Here is a 21401-nt window from a genome sequence, read left to right on the forward strand (position 1 = left end):
TGGGGTGCAGAATTATGCTTCAATTCCAGAAAGAAAAGCACTGGGGTAGATACAAGGTTGGGGCTGGCAGAAGAGTAGCAGTTCAGAGATCATTAACACTTGATCCATTTAATTTCCCAGGTAACCAAAGACACCATGAAATATAATTGGCCTCCACTAAAATGTACCTTTTGTACAATAAGGAAAGGTATAAATAAGTACACACCTAAGCTCTAGACTTTTGTTCTTTTTTTTTTTTTTTTTTTTTTGAGACGGAGTCTGGCTCTGTCCCCCAGGCTGGAGTGCAGTGGCACAGTCTCGGCTCACTGCAAGCTCCGCCTCCCGGGTTCACGCCATTCTCCTGCCTCAGCCTCTCTGAGTAGCTGGGACTACAGGCGCCCGCCACCACGCCTGGCTAATTTTTTGTATTTTTAGTAGAGACAGGTTCACCGTGGTCTCGATCTCCTGACCTCGTGATTCACCCGCCTCGGCCTCCCAAAGTGCTGGGATTACAAGCGTGAGCCACCGCGCCCGGCCCGAGACTTTTGTTCTATCCCTCTGCATTTCGGTGTGGATGAATACAGCTTGGGAAGAAAGGAAAGAAGAACCAGCAGTTTTAAGCACTTACTATTTGCTATGCAAAGTGTATTCATTAACATTATTGCTTTCAATCTTAAAGCATGGATTGGAGACAGGCAGTATTACCCACACTTTATAGATGCAGAAATTAAATCTCAGACTAAGGAGGAAGGAAAAGGGAGTTCACCAAATAAGCAGGAGCCTATCTGAAGCCTGATGCATCGGGGCCTAGAGCCAACCTTCCATTTCCCCCCAGCCCCCACCTGTTTAAGCTTCTAGGCCAGTGAGAGGAGGGAGGCGCCAGGCAGCTGAGGGCCAGGAAAGATGTGAGAAACTAGCTGGTGACCAAGAGGAGTAGAGTGTGCCCTTAGTTCCTATGAACTAGAAGGAGCTGGTATTTGCACAGCAGTCAGGGTCACATGAGTGATCATGGTACAGTGAGAAGTTCTCCCTCCCAGGGCGAGGTCACAGGGTTTGTTCCTGTTCAATCCGGATTTTTCCAGTAAAAGCTTCAACTTCCCACACTGAAGCTGAGAGCCTCCCAAAGTGCTGGCTACCTGCTGAGCGCCCCTGTAACTCTGACACAGTCGTAATTTGAGCCTCTGCGATTGCCGTCTGCTTCCTGTGAAAGTCCTTTCCATGCCCCCCGACCCTTGAGTGGGCCTTTCAGCTGCTGACTTTCAGCTGGAACTTGAAGGTAGGAATACGGCTTAAAACAAATTCTGTACCTAACTCGTTAATTGATTTTTTAACCTTTAGCCACATAGGTGCGACTTTATAGATGCATTTACTCAAACCAGAAAAGATCGTAAGTATCTGATAAAATAATATAAAAGAGCTTTGTAACAGCTTCCAGCCAAAAATTCAGACCTAGAAATTCAGGACCCCCCTCAATCACCTCCAAAAGCTCTCTCCCCTGTAATACTATCTCTGTCTTCCACCCTGATCTTTTCCCAAACACCCTCCCTGTCCCATCCTCCTCCAGGGCCAGCTCGACTTATCTGGCCAAGACTATTTCTTTTTTTTTTTTTTTATTGTACTTTAAGTTTTAGGGTACATGTGCACAATGTGCAGGTTTGTTACATATGTATCCATGTGCCATGTTGTTTTGCTGCACCCATTAACTCGTCATTTAGCATTAGGTGTATCTCCTAATGCTATCCCTCCCCCCTCCCCCCACCCCACAACAGTCCCTGGAGTGTGATGTTCCCCTTCCTGTGTCCATGTGTTCTCATTGTTCAATTCCCACCTATGAGTGAGAACATGCGGTGTTTGGTTTTTTGTCCTTGCGATGGTTTACTGAGAATGATGTTTTCCAGTTTCATCCATGTCCCTTACAAAGGACATGAACTCATCATTTTTTATGGCTGCATAGTATTCCATGGTGTATATGTGCCACATTTTCTTAATCCAGTCTATCGTTGTTGGACATTTGGGTTGGTTCCAAGTCTTTGCTATTGTGAATAGTGCCGCAATAAACATACGTGTGCATGTGTCTTTATAGCAGCATGATTTACAATCCTTTGGGTATATACCCAGTAATGGGATGGCTGGGTCAAATGGTATTTCTAGTTCTAGATCCCTGAAGAATCGCCACACTGACTTCCACAATGGTTGAACTAGTTTACAGTCCCACCAACAGTGTAAAATTGCTTTTTCCACGAGAGCCCTCCTCTTATGCCAGCCATTGACTAAGACACATGCTGGGCCTGCAAGGGGACTGAACTAGATCCTGTGCTCCAAGGGTCCAGACTTATAAGCAAGTAATTGTAGGACGTGGAGTAAGAACTATAAAATTTGCACACAAAATACTATAGGATCCCATGGAAAGGAGTGATTACTTCTGTTTACAGAGTCAGGGATGCCTCCACAAAGGAGGCCATAGTGATCTGTCCTGATAAGATGAAAAGGTTCCTGCTGGCTGCTCAAGGGGAAATGTGTGTGTCTACATGCCTGACTCTCCAAGGGCAGGAACCAGGTGCTGATGTGGCCCAGCAATGAGGGGCCTGGGGAGGGTGAGAAGGACTTGGGACTTCTCCTGTGGGAACTGGCAGATCCCTCTGCTCCCACTGCGCTACCCAGCTGCCTCAATCTCTTGCTGCATCTCCTTCTCCCAGCTTTAGCCAGGTTCTGTCACTTCCCGTGCAAGCCTCCAACAAGAGCAATACAGTGGGATCCACAGTTCACTGGACAGCCAAGCCCTTAACCGCCCTGGTCTTCAGCAGCAGCAGGTGCCCTTACACACATGCTCATAGCCATGCCCAGGCCCTCGATTGTCAGCTACCTGCCCAGAGCACAACACCTACTGCAGAGTTGGTCAATGTGTTGCATGAATGATTCTCAGGACATTATTTCGAGGCCAGAGCCCTAAGCTCACATGTACACCTGCCTACAGGTGTACATTGGGAAGTCCCATAAATACACCAGACTCAACCCCAGAATTGGACTCACCATCCCCTCACCCCCACCCTATGGAGGACCTTCTCACTGTGTCCTTACATGGTCTTTCCTCCATGTGCACACATCCTTGGTGTTGCCTTGTGTGTCCTAATCTCCTCTCATTACAAGGATACCAGATTGGAATAGGTCTCATCCTAGTGGCCTCATTTTAACTTATTCACCTCTTTAAAGACATTATCTCCTCTCTATGCTAACATACTATGGATTAGGACTTCAACATACGAACTTAGAGAGACACAATTCAAACCATGATTATGTCCGTCTTAGTCCATTTTGTGTTGCTAAACAAAATACCTGAAGCTGGGTAATTTATAAATATAAGAGGTTTATTTTGAATCATGATTCTGGTGGCTGAAAAGTCCAAGAGCATGGTGCTGGCATCTGCTCAGCTTCTGGTGAGGGCCATGCTGCATCAAGACATGGTGAAGAAATAGAAAGGCAAGCAGGCATCTGTAAAGGGACCAAACTCACCCACTTCTGGGAGATGGCATTACTCTACTCATGTGGAATCCACCCTTATGGCCCAAACACCTCTCACGAGACCCCATGTCCTAGCACTGCCACACTGGCAGTTAAACTTCAACAGAGAGTTTTGGTGGGGACTAACTACATCCAAACCACAGCAGTATCCAAAAAGTGTTTTGTAGTTTTATGCTTATATATATATGTATACTTTTTGTTCATAACTATGTATAAATAGTTTTCTATCACTATCACTGCCATAACAAATTATCAAAAATTTAGCAGCTTAAAACAATACAAGTTTATTATCTCACACCTCTGTAAGTCAGAAGTCCAAACAGGTGTCTCTGGGTAAAATCAAGGTGTTGGCAGGGCTGTGTTCCCTTCTGGAGGCTCTGAAGAAGAATCCCTTCCAAGCTCATTCTGGTTGTTAGCAGAATTCAGATTCACGTGGCTGTAGGATGGAGGTCCCATTTGCTTGTTGGCTGAGGTTCATTCTCAGCTTCTGGAGGCCATGCCTTGTCTTGTGTTCCCCTTTGTCTCTAAGCCATCAATGGCAAGTTGAGTCATTCTCATGCTTCCAACCTCTCCAGCCACTTCTTCTGCCACATGACTCTCTGACTGACCCTTCTACACCCTTGTCCACTTTTAAGTGCCCTTGTGGTCACATTAGACCCACCTAGATAATACAGGACATGCTCATTGCCTTAAGGTTCTTAACCTAAATTCCATCTGCAAAGCCCTTTGCCACACAATGTAATATATTAGGAATTAGGACGTGGACATCTTTAGGGCCATTATTTTGCCTACAACAATATACATTTGAAAAAGACAGATAGAAATACATCAAAATAATAACAACTCTTGTGTGATAGATGTTTTCCTTGTACATTCGGACTTTTTCTGAAGTTTCTGCAATGTATAACTTTAAATTCACAATAAAAAAAACAAGAGGCAATTTTTAAAGAAGGAACATAGGATTCGTATACAGGTGTTGGCTGTGATCCTGGGCAAGTTATTGATCATGTGACTGTCAGCTTCCTCACATTTATGAGGCTGATAATTATTCCTTCCTAATAAAATTGTCATATGAATTAAGAGAGAAGAAAAGTCCATGAAGGACCTAACATAGAAGGCCTGCAAGAAATGTTTGTTCTTATCCCTCCTCTCCTGAATTTGATCATACCATAATCTCAGGAGTACTGTCCAAACTCCACCTTCTTTGATATATTATAAATACAGCTGCTTCTCATATTTGAAAATTTTCAGAAATAATTTGTCTTTCATTTTCCAAAAATTGTCTTCATCTTATAGGGCTCAGCTCAATCTGGAAGCAGAAGCCACTGTGAAAACTGGCCTCGCTAGTTTTCTCATCCATTCCATGAAGCAGCTGGGCCAGATTATTTTATTCAACCTCTAGCAAGCAGGTACTGTTACATTTTCTGTAAGGACCCTTTCAGCTCTGAAGTTCTATCACTCATATTCAGCAAAAGTTAAAATAAATTAATGTATACAAGACACTCAGCCCAGCATTGGCAAATTGACGTGTTTGATAAATGTTAGCTTTTAACTACTATTTCATTAGTAGTAGTAGTAAGAAATGTCTTCTGGAACCCCAGTAGCCAGTTATCCTTGAGTAACAGTGATTTACATCTTCTGCCTTCTCCTTTTGGTGCATTTAAAAGTGTTCCCTCAATACAACAATCACACACACACACACACACACACACACAATGCAAAACTGGGCAAAGCAGATATTTCTCCTACAAATGGCCAATAAGCACATGCGAAGATGCTCAACATCATTAGTCATTGGGGAAATGCAAATCAAAACCCCAATGAGCTATTTATCACCCCACAACCATTAGGATGGCTATTATCAAAACCAAAAAAACAAACAACACAAGAAACAACAAGTGTTGATGACAGTTTGGAAAAACTGGAACATTTGTGCACTGCTTGTAAAAATGTAAAATGGTGCGGCTGCTGTGGAAGATGCTGTAACATTTCCTCCAAATATTAAACATAGAATTACCAGATGATCTAGCAATTTCACTTCTGAGTATATACCAAAAAAAATTGAAAGCAATAATTCAAAGAGATATTTGTACATTGATGTTCATAGAGACCTAATTCACAATAGCCAAAAGTTTCCATCAACAGATGAATGAGTAAACAAAATATAGGCTGGGCACGGTGGCTCACACCTGTAATCCCAACACTTTGGGAAGCCGAGGTGGGTGGATCACCTGAAGTCAGGAGTTCAAGACCAGCCTGGCCAACATGGCGAAACTCTGTCCCTATTAAAATTACAAAAATTAGTCAGGCATGGTGGTGGGCACCTATAATCCCAGCCACTCAGGAGGCTGAGGCATGAGAATCACTTGAACCCTGGAGGCAGAGGTTGCAGTGAGCCAAGATCATGCCATTGCACTCCAGCCAGGGTAAACAGAGTGAGACTCTGTCTCAAAAAAAAAAAAAAAAAAAGTATATATCTACAGTGAACTAGGGAAGGAAATCTTATCACATGCTACAACACGGATGAGCCTTGAAGAGATTAAGCTTTGGATCAAGCTTTCAATTAAGCGTAAGATTAAGCTTAATTAATAAGACATTCACAAAAGGACAGATATTATGTGATTCTACCTAAATAAGGTATATAGAGTCCATAGAGACAGAGAATAAAATGGTGGTTGCCAGGAGCTGAGGGAGGGGGAATGGGAAGTTATTGTTTAATGGATACAGAGTTTCTGTCTGGATGATGAAAAACATTCTGGAAAAGGATGGTTATATTGGTTGCACAACAATGTGAATGTACTTAATGCCTCTGAACTGTACACCTAACAATGGTTAAAATGATCAATTTTATGTTATATGTATTTTACCACAACTTCTTAAAAAAATCTCCTCTATTCTTTTCCCATAGGGACCCCCAACCCTGAGACACTATGGCCCTGACCTCAGAGCTGGGGAAACAGATAAAACTGAAAGAGGTGGAGGGGACCCTCCTGCAGCCTGCAACTGTGGACAACTGGAGCGAGATCCAGAGCTTCGAGGCCAAACCAGATGATCTTCTCATCTGCACCTACCCTAAAGCAGGTGATTGCAGGGCAGGAAGGACAGCAAAGACCTGCTGAGCCAGCACGGGCTCATCACTTAAGTTAGAATTCCCCTTCATAGAAAACCTGCTCCTTCTTATTGTTCCACAACGGGTTTTGGAGCTCAGGGCTCACGCAGGATGCCTGATATCCCTGAGTTTTCCAGGAAAGCTGCCATGCTTTACCATGCACTGGTCTTGGGTGGAGAGACCCTTGCCTGTGCTGCTCCACTCCCTACAGAGATCCAAAGTCCATCCCTCATGGACTTCTATCACTCATGGCAAACAGGATCCTGACCCAAGGGGAGGTTGATGCAAACACCAAGCTCTACATCCTCTTCGTTTACTCGGGACTCTTCAGGGAAGATTGTCTAAAAGGTTTCTGCTTCTTATCCTTCCTTTCTGAGCCTCAGGGACAACGTGGATTCAGGAAATTGTCGATATGATTGAACAGAACGGGGACGTGGAGAAGTGCCAGCGAGCCATCATCCAACACCGTCATCCTTTCATTGAGTGGGCTCGGCCACCCCAACCTTCTGGTGAGAGCACCTCCCTCTTTCTTTCTTCCTGCTTTCTTTCCCTCTCTCTTCTGTTTTCCCCTGTCTTTTCTCACGTTTCTCCTCTTCTCTCCTCTTTCTCTCTCTCTCTTCTCCCTCTCTCCTTCCTCTTCTCTCTCTCCCTCCCTCTCTCCTTCCTCTTCTTTTTCTCCCTCATTTTCACTGTCATATGTTTCTTCCTTTTATCTTCCTCTCATCCTCTGTCTACATATTATTTAAGATTTTTTACCAAAAGTGAATCACCAAGTGAAAAGGATGTGTGCTAGGGTCAGATTCTGCCTTATTTTCTCCTTAAGCCCTCCCTCTGATCATGTGCAACTGTAGATCACACTGAAGATGTGAAAAACCGTAAGCCATTTATTCCTTCTTCTATCTGTACCCCAACCTGATAAAACCCAGTGCAGCCAGGAGAGTATCCAAGAATCGATAATTCACACACACACACACACACACACACACACCATTGCATTTGGAACCAATTATTTCTGTTCAATAGAGAAGACTTTTCAGGTAATGCTCAACCTGGAAGTGTTTCTCTTCACAACAAAAAATAAAAGAAGCTAAAAATTATAACCAGAATGCTATATTTCAGGTAACTGGAGCTGCTGGAACTATTTTGCAAAACAAGGATAGGAGGAAGGCCTACTTCCCTAAGTTACAGCATTGCAGAGATCCATGTGATAGAAAGCTGGGAGCACAGTAGCTGAAGCTATGAAAATGTAGTTAATGCAGCTCTAGCATGAAGTCTAGACTTGGAGCAACTGTAGACAGAGGTCTGATAAATCCCCAAAAATGTCCTGAGATAGAAATTCCCTGATCTGATGCATACAAGACACTTGTAACCTGTGGAAGGAGGTGTCTCCAAGTCAGAATAGCCTTAAAGGATGTTGCTTTCCCCTATGATCCTACCATCCAGCCCCTCTGGCTCCTCTGGCTCTCGAAGAAGAGAAAATGGTCACTAGGTAGGTAACCACTGGCTTTGTAACCCAGTGCCTGTTCCCGCCCTGCTCTGATATACCTGTGGGGCTCTGACCCCATAAACAGGCCAGCCTCTGCCTGCTTAACCACAGTCTCACTCCATCTGCCATCAGGACCTGCTGTTTTGTGTGTGTCTGGTCTTCTGCTCCTTGAGCAGCAGGATGGTATAATAGTTAAGGACTATCAGGGTTTAAATCCTGTCTCCATCACTCACCTCACGATGTTTAAATCCTGACTCTGTCACTCACCTCACAATGTTTACATAACCTCTCCGTGTTACAGTTTCCTTAGCTGCAAAGTGTCGATAGAATCAAGGCCTATCTCAAAGAGTTGTGAGCATTAACAAATTCAATATAGGTAAAAAGCTTGAAGCAGTGCTTGACACTCAGAGGATACTATCTACGTGTTAGCTATCTTTACTAACCACTACTCCAGGCCCCATGACCCCGTGTGTTCCCTGATTATCTAAGACCAGCATTTTTTGTTTATTTAAAGATGGAGGCTAGCTCTGTCACCCAGGCTGGACTGCAGTGGTGCCATCATAGGTCACTGCAACCTGGAACTCCTGGGCTTAGGCAATCTTCCCACCTCAGACTCCTGAGTAGCTGGGACTACAGGTGAACACCGCCACACCTGGCAAATTTTTTGTTTGTAGAGATCGGGTTTCACTACGTTTCCCAGATTGGTCTCAAACACCTGGCTTCAAGCAATCCTCCTGCCTTGGCCTTCCAAGCCACTGGGATCACAAACATGAGCCACCACACCCAGCCCAAGAACAGCTTTTGATCTTTGTTCTACCTCCTGCCCCTGCTGCTGCCCAACGTCTTACCTCTGACAATTTGAGAAATTAAAGAAAGAGGAGAGGCCTAAGCAAGATTTCTAATGAAGTATTCTCAGCAGTAGAGAGCAGAGTGTTCAATCACTAAATCAGCATAAAAACCAGGATAGAGCTGTAGAATCCAGAGAAAGGATGGTAATCAATCGGCCAGCTTCGCATGTCATACAGAGGCACCCTGGCCTCTTTAGGAACCAAGGTGCCCTGTGTGAGAATAACAAACAGTCTCAGGCTTTATGATCTGCCCAGTCATAAACAGCTGAATGCTGGCTGGAGACTCAGCTGTGCAGTGGTTGTTTGGTTTTTTTTGGTTGGTTTTTTTTTTTTGAGACAAAGTCTGGCTCTGTTGCCCAGGCGGGAGTGCAATGGCGTGGTCTTGACTCACTGCAACCTCTGCCTCCCGGGTTCAAGCAATTCTCCTGCCTCAGCCTCCCAAGTAGCTGGAATTACAGGCACCTGCCAGCACGCCCAGCAAATTTTTGGTATTTTTAATAGAGTCGGGGTTTCACCATGTTGGCCAGGCTGGTCTCAAACTCCTGACCTCATGATAAACCTGCCTCGGCCTCCCAAAGCGCTGAGATTATAGGCATAAGCCACCGTGCCCAGCCAGTGGTTTTCTTTCAGAGTAGATAATCCCTGCCAGTCGAGGTGAGGAGCACCACTGGGAGGAGACCAGTTGCTGACATAGACTCCTGGCTGTCGGCCAAAGGTCTCAACCACCCTTCGAGCATTCTGGAGTGGTCAGGCACTACTGGACAATGGACGAGCTTGTGCCCTGCATGGTCAGTCTCCCTTCCAGGCCCCCTTCTGCTCTCCCATCAACTCCCAGCCTCATAGCCATTCTGTGACAAAAGGGATTACATCTGTGACCCACAGAAAATTGGTTTGGAAAGACTTTGAAAAGACCTGTGTGCATGTGTGTGTGCATGTGCATGTGTGTGTGCACGTGCATGTGTTGGCATGCATGTGTGTGTGTGAACTGTATATAGGTGAAATCTAGGAATGACCCGCTCAGTTTCAGCAACATCTATGCTCAAGGGCCTATACTGCTCATAAGACTTCACACCTACTTGCCCTCAATAAGTTATAGTCCCATGGAAGAAACCAATGCAGATGATACAACAATAAGCGTGGAGTGCTACTGGCAGGGTGAGGGGAACATGGCCAAAGAACAGTTCCTGGAGGTGACACCTGAAATGATAAACTGTTGTCATTACTAATTTTCTGCCTTTGTCTCCTGCCAGAATGCAAACTCTTTGATGACAGGAAACAAGTTCTCTTTAACTTTGTACTCCCATGGGGCTGTTTCTACAGTATTGGCTGAATTGATTTATCCCACACAGCCACATGCAATTTGGCTCAAATCCCAAGGCTAAAATCTTAGTGCAGCTGATGAAGGCCAAAAATGACCTCTTTGCCCCCTTCTTCCCCACTAGTGGGCTTGGGAATGGGCCCTGCAGCCTGGGCTGTCATGCACATTCTCCATGCTGTGCTTCTCCACCCTGAGTCTGAGCAACCATCGTGGTATTCCTGGCGGGTGAGGCAACCCCATGGGGCTTTTCTGAATCATTGATGAGAGAGAAGTGGGGCGAGGGTGTGGGGGGGCAGAATGTACAATGTACCTATGTTCATAAAAGAAAACATTGGTCAACTGCTTTATGTAAAGCTGCGACTCCACAGTATCTCTCTCCTGTAGGGGATTTTTGGCAGAAAAATTTGGAGTTGGAGCTGGGCTGAGCCCACCAACAGGGCTGGATCAGGAGTAGGAGTGGGCCTTCTTACTTGTCATGGGCAGGAAGGATGACTGTGAGCCATCTGAGGACCACAATGACTGAGTACAGATTTCCCAATTAGAAGACTGGGTCTCTTTTAGGCATTAAGTGGTTACTGCCCACAGGGCATTAAATCAGGTATAATAGGAAAGAGGAGAGCCGTGAGTACCAGGAAGGAAACCAACCAGCCTGCAGATCTCACTTTCTGGCAGATTCCCTGAATTTGCTCCCCAGCTTGGGACTGACAGTCCAACTCCACCCATAACCTTCCCTTCTGTCCTCTATGTCTGCTAAGGTTTCTTATAGTTTTCATCTCTGTGCTTCTCTACATTGTGCTTCTTTAGCTCTGCCACTATTTTTCTTTTCAGCTATATAAGCTCTGCTATTTAACCCTACTCATTGTAGGTTTTCATGTCCAAACACTTTATAAATCTTCCCAGTCTTTTTAGTAGTCTCTTGTTTCCTTGCTCATGTTTTCAACTTTCTCTTTTATTCCTTTGCACTTTTTTTTGAGACAGGGTCTCACTGTCACCCAGGCTAGAGTGCAGTAGTGCAAGCACAGCTCACTGCAGCCTCAATCTCTCAAGCTCAAGCAATCGTCCCATCTCAGCCTCCCAAGTAGCTGGGACTACAAGTGCGTATCACCATGCCCAGCTAATTTTGGTATTTTTTTTTTAGAGACAGGATTTCACCATGTTTCCCAGGCTGGTCTCAAACTCCTGAGCTCAAGCAATCCACCTGCCTCAACCTCCCAAAGTGCCAAGATTACAGACATGAGCCACTGCCCCTGGCCTTCTTTGCATATTTTAAACATAGTTATTTATATTCCCTATTAGGTACCCAATAACTGAGGTCACTAGGTGTTTAGTTCTTCCACCTGTTTTTTTCTAGCTCTTGTTCATAGGGCTTTTCCCTCATTTGTTTTGTAATTTTGTATAAAAAGCTCTTTTCTCCCTGTCTTGATCTCACACCTACATTGGAACATTTCCAATCTAGAATAGTTTAAGTTAACTTCTGGTCCAAGCTGGTAGTGTGATTTCATATCCATGCATGTAGTATGAAAACAGGATTGTGGTTATGAGTTCTCAAGAAAGCCTCTTTTTCTGCACCCAGAGGCGAGGCAAAGAAATTACCTTACCTCTCTTTGTCAGTAGGTGATGTTTTTCTCTCTCACCTTTCACTGAGGTAGCAGACATTTGAGTTTCTCCGGCTAATGCATGGGTCTCTGTTCCTAATCTGTGCCTCACTAAAGTCCAGGCCTACCAGCCTCTTCCCTGAGCAGAGGTCACTGAACTGAACACTGGGTGTTTAGGGGGTGAACCCACTCAGGGCAGCTGTCATCAAAGCCTTTGCCCACTTCTCCATCTTGCAGCTCCCTCCCTCTTCACTTTGGTCCCTGGAGGCTCCCCTTATTTTCTTATGAGCCTGATTATGCACTTAAATGATATGTTTGGTGTTTTAATCAGAATCTGCAGGTGTGTGATTAACAGGAAAGATCTTCGTAATGTTCAGGCCACCATGTCTCCAGCAGTGAAAGTACTTGGAGAGACCCTAGAAGAGTGAGTGGGACTGTCCAGATGTGTAGAAATGAGGGCCGGGGGGAGGCACAGGGGCGTGGGACAGCAGGACCAGGGCATGTGGAAGGACAGAGTATGAGCTGACGTAGAGGTGGAGCTGAGGAAAGAGACTAGAGGCAGGACAGCTTTGCAGTTCTTCTAAGGAATATGGACTTCAAAAATGGTTAAAGGTGGTTTTCCAACTTTTCTTTTTAGTACCAAAACACTTTTTTATTTAACAAAAATTACCATGACTATATGATCCGGCAATTCCACTTCTGGGTATATATCCCAAAGAAATAAAAACAGGGTCTCAAACAGATACCTGTACATCTACATTCAAAATAACAGTATTCACAATAGCCAAAAGGTGGAAACAACCCAAGTGTCCACCAATGGATGAACTGATAAACAAGATGTGGATATATATACAATGGAACATTATTCAGTCTTAAAGAGGAAGGAGATTTCCAGCACTAACTTGACCCAGCTCCTCTGACATGATTTGCATGAGCCTCTGATTCCCACACTAGAGTGGAAGCTCCTTAGGGAGAAGGTCTGTGTTTTTCTTGTCTTTGTTGCCTTTTCCCCCAACCTCAGCTTAACACAATGATTGCACAAGCTGCTCATTAAGGCTTTTAAATGAGAGAGTAGAAATGATGACTCACAGGCCAGCAAGTACATACGTTTTTAGAAATGAAACAAGTGATTGCAAACAGGCCAGGTACATGAGACAGCCTGTTGCAGGCACGTGGGGGTCATCTCTGGCTGGCAGGAAGGTGAGGGAGACCTCTGCTCTCTGGTCCTGGCTGACTCTGCCTCAGCAAGACATCACTTGCCCATTCTCAGGTTCTATCACCTCATCCTTAAAGTGGCAGAGTAAATTAACTCTAAGGCCCCATCCAGGACTCAAGCTGTGTGATTCCACAAAAATGAGAATTATATCAATAATCCTATTGTAAAATCCCGAAAGAACATCAAGAGACTAGCAGAAAGATAGGTGGGTGATGCGATATCCTGAACAGAGCCTGGATCATGAGGTCCCCGTGTAGTGCTTGTACTGCGTAGATGTTTCCTCTTGAACTATTTTAAAGGTGTGGAAAAAGCCAAAGCAATGCCCTCTCCACGGATACTAAAGACTCACCTTTCCACTCAGCTGCTGCCGCAGTCTTTCTGGGAAAACAACTGCAAGGTAAGATACCAACAGCTCCCTGTGACAGAAGGGAGAGTAAGCCAACCAAAGCGAGTCCTGCAGACCCCAACGCAGAGCATTCGTCATCACCTTTGCCTCTCCACTGTCTCTGATGCTTACCAGCAAAGAGAAAACGTAAAGTTCTACACTCAGCAGGACATTCACCTGAACAGTTTCAAATAGGACATGAAGGCAGGATCCAGACTGAATTTTTGGAGGGAACTAGAGACATGGGGAGGCAGTGAGTACAGTAAGCGTAGCTGTGAAATGAAGGGGAGAAGGTGGTGGTCCCAGGCTGCAGGCCATGGGGAGGTGCTCTAACAGACCAGGGAGGGAAGACTGAGAGGAAAAAAGCTAAAGCTCTCCCCAAAGGGGGCCGGGCGCGGTGGCTCATGCCTGTAATCCCAGCACTTTGGGAGGCCGTGGCGGGTGGATCACGAAGTCAGGAGATCCAGACCACAGTGAAACCCCGTCTCTACTAAAAATAAAAAAAAAGTTAGCTGGGCGCGGTGGTGGGCACCTGTAGTCCCAGCTACTCGGGAGGCTGAGGCAGGAGAATGGCATGAACCTGGGAGGCGGAGCTTGCAGTGAGCCGAGATCACGCCACTGCACTCCAGCCTGGGCCACAGAGTGAGACTCCGTCTCAAAAAAAAAAAAAAGTTCTCCCCAAAGGGTAAACAGAAGAACAAGCAGAGCAACGCTCTTGAGGACACCCCACCTCAGCCTCTGGTAGACTCTGAGTTCTTCATTTTATTTATTCTGTGACTTTATTTGTATGCACCCTGGTGCCTAATAAGTTCCTGGCATGTAGAGGGCATTAGACACGTCCTTGATGAGTAAATACAGAAGTGGCTGTAGAGCAAGTGGAGTCAAGGGTACAAACTGAGCTGCCAGCCTTGGTGAGAAAGTGGGGCACTGTTTCCTTACAGACAGGAATGAAGGGGAAAGAAGGGCTAAGAAAGATATGTTGCTAGGGGACTGGAGTGAAGTTGGAGGACTCAAATAAATGACTTCAGTCCTTTCAGCAATGTTGGATAAAGGGACAAAAACTTCCATTTCCAGAATTACGGCAAACGAGGTATTCTGAACCTCTAAAGCCCTTATATGTAAAACATCCAGGATTACTGCATAAAAAAATCGCAAGTTTCCTTTTAAATGTGTAACTGAGATAAAAAATAAAGTCCCTAAGTTTATAAACTGCAGAGGAAACTGAAACTCAGAGAGGCAAATTGAGACTGGGACTCTCCTGGGGAAATTTGATGACCTGGATAATCCAGAAACTTGAGTTTTAATGGCTGCACAGGGACAGGGCCAAAGCCCATGGCACAAGGAACCAGAAGAATGAGGAGCCAAAGCTGGGACCACTGAAGGGCTACATCCTCAATGGATGGGTGGGGGAGGCAGAGGAAGACCTTAGGGAACCGCTCTGCCTTGACCTAGGCTCTCAGCTCCCTTGAGAATGTGTAGCCACAGGTTTCCTCTCCCAGGGTTTGGGATTCAAAATTGCACTCCTTGCATTGTCCAAGAAACTACAAGCAAAGAAGTTACACAAGGTGGTCCCCACAGCCAGTGTTCCCAGGTCCTCTCTGTAGTGACACAGCTGCAACTCAGACCCCCATAGGATCCCCACTTGAGCTCACCATCCCACATTACAAAATATACAAAAGAACAAGCCACCATGAGATACAGTCTTCAGAAAGAACCCGTGGAAGAGTCAGACCTCAAGAACTTCAGACAGTATAATTATCAGCTTTAGAAATAAAAGAAGGTTCAAGTTGTGTGAATAAATGAAAAAGTGAATAAAAAATAAAATAAAGAAATAAGATGCTACTTTTAGACACAGAAGTATTAAGTAAATAAATGGAATTTCTATAACAAAAAATATAAAATCATGGAAATTAAAAACTCAAGCATAGGATAAAGTGCAGAACAGCTGCACAGAGAATTAGTGAACTCAGACAGGAAGGTTTGAGGGTAAAGGTTTGAGGACAGAGGATAGACCTGTGTCTTGAGCTAAGAGCCAAGAGATGGAGCACAGGAGGGATTAATAAAAGGATTATCAAGCAGCAATGAAGAGGAAGAAAACTGAGGATAAAAAATTTAGAAACTCGGGGAATTTTTTAAATCAGCATTTCTTAAAACCTTTTTTACTGGTGCTTGGCAGCTTGGTAAGTTGGAGAAGAGAAGATGGGCAGTAGGACTTAGTAGACAGTAACAGAGTCAACACTTTCAGGAGCAGGGTTTCTCAACCTTAGCACTTGTTCTAAAGGGCCTGGGACTTGATATAATCAAGCATGGCAAGACACGCAGGTACAGTGGTGACTGTCATAAGGAAGAAGTGTGTCCTCGCAGATCCCTAGAACAGGAGGCATGGCACACAGAGCCTCACAGGGAAGCAATGGGATAGGTCAGGAGGAAGAGTGAGTGAGTAGGAGACACAGGCAAGAGCCTTGATGTGGTTTCTTTGGGAAGGAATAGATGAGGCGAGGTAGGCAGGCTTGGGATTGGCCAGTTTGAACCACTGCAGCAGGCTTTCAGCCACAAGGGCTGGGCCTAGTGGTCTGGTATCTGACCCTGGGGTGGTCAGGGCAGGTGAATAGTGGCCCCGTGTGTAAAAGCCCAAGAGTGGAAGTGTTGGGGGTGTAGGCTCTGGGATGATGTCGGCAGTTCCTCCAGAGTCAGCAAAGCCCCAGGATGTCAAAGCATCAGATACAGAATACAAAAGACATAATTAATACAGCACTCCTGACATTTGAGGCAGATTTCTTTCTTGTGGGTGGTAGCAGGGGACTCTTCTGTGTACTGTAGAATGTTGAACAGCATCCTTGGCCCCTGCATGGATGCCAGTAGCACCACCACTCCAAGTTGTGCAATGAAAAATGTCTCCAGACATTGCCAAATGTCGCCTAGTGGACACAATCATCCCATCATCCCCAATTGAGAACTTAAAAGTGAAAGAATAAAAAAGCACAGCATTGAAATAGCTGGTCATAGATCTGAGATGCGTAGTCAAGAGGTCCATTTGGGATTGATGCCATTAAACTGTGAACTGAGTACTGGATAAAAGGTCAGATTTGGTAAAATGAAAGGTTGGGAGGGTAGAGGGTTGTGAAGTTGTGGGCAAAGTGGAACTTGAAAGGATGTCTGTAGGGGCAGAGCTGAAATGATTAGAGATGGAAATCATTCAAGCTGAGGAGGCCAGAAGAAAAATAGGAGCTATTTTCTTGCTGTGTGGCTCAAACTCTTAAACATGAAGCTTCTATGCATCTTTGGGAGGGTGCGGGAGGGGTCATCAGTTTACGCTGATACTGTAGAAGTCTCCTATTCACGTGGCAGGTCATAGTTTATAGAGAAAGATTTTGCTCCTGATACCAAAGGGGCAGTCAGGCAATCTAATCCTCACCAATCCCTAATTGATTAGCTAATGAAAAGCACTGAGTTTGAAGTAGAGAGCAGACTTGGTGATGAAGCAGAGACAGAAAGAAGAGAGAGGTCACATGGCCAAGTCGCAGGGCCAGCACTGCAGAACTGAGCCAGAGTGCACAGCAACCCTCAGGACGGCTCCGCCTAGGGGAACTCTGTGAAAGTCCACTTTTTATACCATCTTTTACCCACCTCTTTTCTTACCCCAAAGTTCCTTTATGTAGCTCGAAATGCCAAAGACTGTATGGTTTCCTACTACCATTTCCAAAGGATGAACCACATGCTTCCTGACCCTGGTACCTGGGAAGAGTATTTTGAAACCTTCGTCAATGGAAAAGGTATGGGAACATCCTTCACACGCTTGCATTCTCACTCCAGCTAGGCTGGGGCTAGGGAACCACAGGTAGCATTTTATTCCCTAGAATGCCTGTACCTCATCAGGTGTGTCCTACCACAGACTGGGACTGGGCAGAGCAAGCTGGCCACTTTCTGAGTGTATGCCCACAGCCCTCAGCAAACATCTTCCACCTGATTCAAAGCCTTTAATTAGAGCCATCCTCTTCCAAACGGTGTCCTTGTCCCTATGTGATTGCACATAATAGACAGGAAGCCACTTTAGGGAGGATGTTGGGGCAAGTAACCCCAAGGCTGTCCCTATCTACATCACCCTCAAAATCAAACAGATCAGAACCCTTAGGACATATCTAATCCAGAATTTGGGTTTTCTCCCTCTAACTCACTTCAGGAAAATCCCTAATACTCAGAAGGTTTTGTATGATGCCTATGTAGACCATTCTGTTTCCTGTGTCTGTTTCAGTGGTTTGGGGTTCCTGGTTTGACCATGTGAAAGGATGGTGGGAGATGAAAGACAGATACCAGATTCTCTTCCTCTTCTATGAGGACATAAAGAGGGTGAGTGAAGGCTCTGCAGAAGAACCATTTTAAAGTGGTTCTTCAGGTGCAGAGAAATCCAAAGTTGTTTCAAAGGACATCCCAGAGAATTGTAGTATTTCTTTATGATACTCTCATTCACTCCAGTCCAATGTTACCCTTGCCGCAGGACCCAAAGCATGAAATTCGGAAGGTGATGCAGTTCATGGGAAAGAACATGGATGAAACAGTGATAGATAAAATTGTCCAGGAGACGTCATTTGAGAAAATGAAAGAAAATCCCATGACAAATCGTTCTACAGTTTCCAAATCTATCATGGACCAGTCAATTTCCTCCTTCATGAGAAAAGGTGTGTGGTGCCGCTTTATCATACGTTCAGATTGTCTCATAACATCCTGCCTGCCTCTTAGCAGACAATATTGAGTTTTATTAATTCCAAGACAATGCACTTCAACTATTCCTAATATGTGTTTCTAATAAAACCAGGGATTTGATCCTGTTATAGAAGAGAGCTTTCTAGGGTATTGCTCCAGTATTTGGTTGCAAGAACAGAGAGTCCCTCAAACTAGCCCCAAAGAAAGGGGCTTACTGTGAGGATTCACACTGGACAATAAAGGAAATGCAATCACATAGAAAACTAGGAAGAGGAGCCACCACTGGTCCAGACCTCCCGGGGGCCCCTGGATCTCAGGGTCCAGGACTCAGCAGCAGGAGGGAGGTGTCTTTGCTCCAAAGCTCTACCACTTACAGGACTCAGCTGCTTTTCACATATCTTTTAGGCATGGCTTCCTCTGCTGACCAGCTTCCCGTCTCTGCACCCGTTACAACTTTCTCCCACTTTATAACTTCTGATGACTCAGTTTCTGCACATAACTTGGTCTTGACCCTTGCCCAAACCTTCTCTACTTCATGAGTTTCAACTACAACTACTGTTGAGAACTGCGTCATCCTCAGTATTTCTTAGTTCCAATTCCCAAAGGAGGAATTCTAATTGGCCCATCTAATATTTTTTAAGAAAAAATTTTATCACTTTCTAATTTAAAAATCAAAACATGTCATTGTTAAACATTAAATTGGGCTGGGCAGATTGGCTCATGCCCATAGTCCCACATCTTGAAAAGCTGAGGCATGAGGATTGCTTGAGGCCAGGAGTTCGAAAGTAGCCTGGGCAACACATCAAGACCCCATCTCTACAAAAAAAAATTAATTAGCTGTGTGTGGTGATGCATCCCTGTATTCCCAGCTTCTCAGGAGGCTGAGGTGGGAGGAGCACTTGAGCCCAGGATTTTGAGAATGCAGTGAGCTAGGACCTTGCCACTGTACTCCAGCCTGGGTGACAGAGGAAGACACCAGCTCTTCATAAAAGTAAATTAAATTAGCTGGGCACGATGTCTCACGCCTGTAATCCCAGCACTTTGGGAGGCTTAGGCAGGCGGATCACGAGGTCAGGAGATCAAGACCATCCTGGCCAACACGGTAAAACCCTGTCTCTACTAAAAATACAAAAATTAGCTGGGCGTGGTGGTGCACACCTGTAGTCCCAGCTATTCGGGAAGCTCAGGCAGGAGAATCACTTGAACCCAGGAGGCGGAGGTTGCAGTGAGCCAAGATCATGCCACTGTACTCCAGCCTGGTGACAGAGCGAGACGCTGTCTCAATAAATAAATAAATAAATAAATAAAATCAATATAAAATTATATTTTTTAGAAGTCTCTCCACCAAAACTCCACCCCCAAGAAGTAATTACCAACAGTATGGAAGTCCCTTTCTCCCTCATTTATAACATACAGACTTTTTATTCACAACAGTGAAATCATGGTATACACACTGCTTTGAAACATCTTTTCTTCTTCCTCTTTGGTTTTGCATGTGCTTGAATTTATGTTGTTGCATTTTCCGATCTACAACAGTATTCCATACCAATGAAACAAACCAAGAGAATTCTACCCCTTTTCTCTTTGGATAACCAGTGGTAATGATTTGTCAAGGTGCCCTTCTTCAGGCTCATACATAACCGTCTTTCTATACACCCTCCTTCTTCAGACTCATAGAGACACAAAGATATGTAAACATAATGAAAGCTTGCTCCCTAAAATGCAGACTGGGGTCATATTTTATACATTTACTTACCAGGATATGAGAAACCCCTCTAGGGCAAGGCATATAGACTCATACACCTCATTGATTTTTTGGTCCCATGTTATACCAAGCTAAGGATACATCATAATTCATCCAACTACTCCCTTAATGATAAACACTATAGTTATTGTTGTTTTCAATGTTTGTTTTTATGCATAATGTTACAGTAAATATCTTTGTGCATAAATTATTATTTCCTGATGCTTTTATTTCTGTTGCATAATTTTCTGGAAGAGGCATTGGTGAGGGAAAGAGAATTTCCCCTGTTTAAAATTAGTTTAAGTTGTTGTTTGGTAAAAAATAGTATCTCATTCATATTTTTCCAAAATTGTTTTTTGTTGAGATATAATCAAAATACCAAAAATCCACAGATCTTAAGTATACAGTTCAACCCATTTTGATAAATGTATACACCCACACTACCAGCACCCCAATCAAGATATGAAACATTTTCATCACCCCAGAAAGTTCCCTCCTGTGCCCCTTTTCAGTCATCTACCTCCAGGGACAACCGTTTTCCAATTTCTATTACTCTAGATTGATTTTGCCTGTTGCTGGACTTCACATAAATGGAATTTCACAGTATTTACTTTTTTGTGTCTGGTGTCTTTTGCTCAACATAATGTTTTGAGATTCCTCTATGTGGTTGTGTGTCTGTAGTTCATCCTTCTTTTATGTCTATGTAGTAATCCATCAGGTAAATATACTACAGGTGGGGCCAGGTCATGCAGGCCACTAGCTGCCTTGGGTCAGTTGTCCAGCTGACTTAGAAGTCCATCCCCCTGCACAGAGTCTCCTGGGACTGCTTCTTAGAGGAGAGCTGCTCGTGGACAGGTGTCCACTGAAGGGGGAGTTGGGTGAGCCAGGTATGTGGACAGGCCAGATTCAGTATGGGCACTACACCAGTTTACTCAGGGATACCACATTTTTCAATCAGAGAGTGACACTCCTGTCTGGCCTTCCTTTTTCTAGGAACTGTAGGGGATTGGAAAAACCACTTCACTGTTGCCCAGAATGAGAGGTTTGATGAAATCTATAGAAAAAAGATGGAAGGAACCTCCATAAACTTCTGCATGGAACTCTGAGCAAGATGTAAATAAAATTAAAAGGTGGATGGCAAGAGTGCAAATACTATCTTCAATCCTTCAGTCCCAGCCAGAAGAATCTCTGAAAGCATATTGTGAATGTATACAATGTAGTATAAACGATCTCTGTGATGATTAACAGTATGTCACCACTTCATTTTTTAAAAAGGATCATGTCTAATGCCCATTTTCCCAACTATTCTTTCCAAAGTAAGATATAAGATACCTTAATAAACTAAGTAAAACATAGGACTTGAATACAAAAGGACTGTTTTAATCCCCGTTCTTCTGGAAAGTGTGTCCTAGTCTCCCAGTCTAGAACATCATAATACCTTGAGTATAAGTCCAAATATTAGGTTATATCTATATTAATAACAAAATTTCTGGCATCTGTC

General features: G+C 44.3%; 1 protein-coding gene across 1 annotated transcript; it reads left to right on the forward strand.

Annotated features, from left to right (window-relative positions):
• The first annotated feature begins 1210 nt into the window (after positions 1 to 1210).
• LOC116483970 (sulfotransferase 1C2) lies at positions 1211 to 21401 on the forward strand. Its single transcript, XM_032178550.2, has 8 exons — positions 1211 to 1255; positions 6407 to 6579; positions 6991 to 7116; positions 13328 to 13467; positions 17102 to 17228; positions 17708 to 17802; positions 17951 to 18131; positions 20894 to 21401. The coding sequence occupies exons 2-8, from the start codon at positions 6429 to 6431 to the stop codon at positions 21004 to 21006; spliced, it is 933 nt and encodes a 310-aa protein (XP_032034441.1). The 5' UTR covers positions 1211 to 1255; positions 6407 to 6428; the 3' UTR covers positions 21007 to 21401.

This window comes from Hylobates moloch, unplaced genomic scaffold, assembly GCF_009828535.3.
Source record: "Hylobates moloch isolate HMO894 unplaced genomic scaffold, HMol_V3 SCAFFOLD_15, whole genome shotgun sequence".
Taxonomy (NCBI): Eukaryota; Metazoa; Chordata; class Mammalia; order Primates; family Hylobatidae; genus Hylobates; species Hylobates moloch.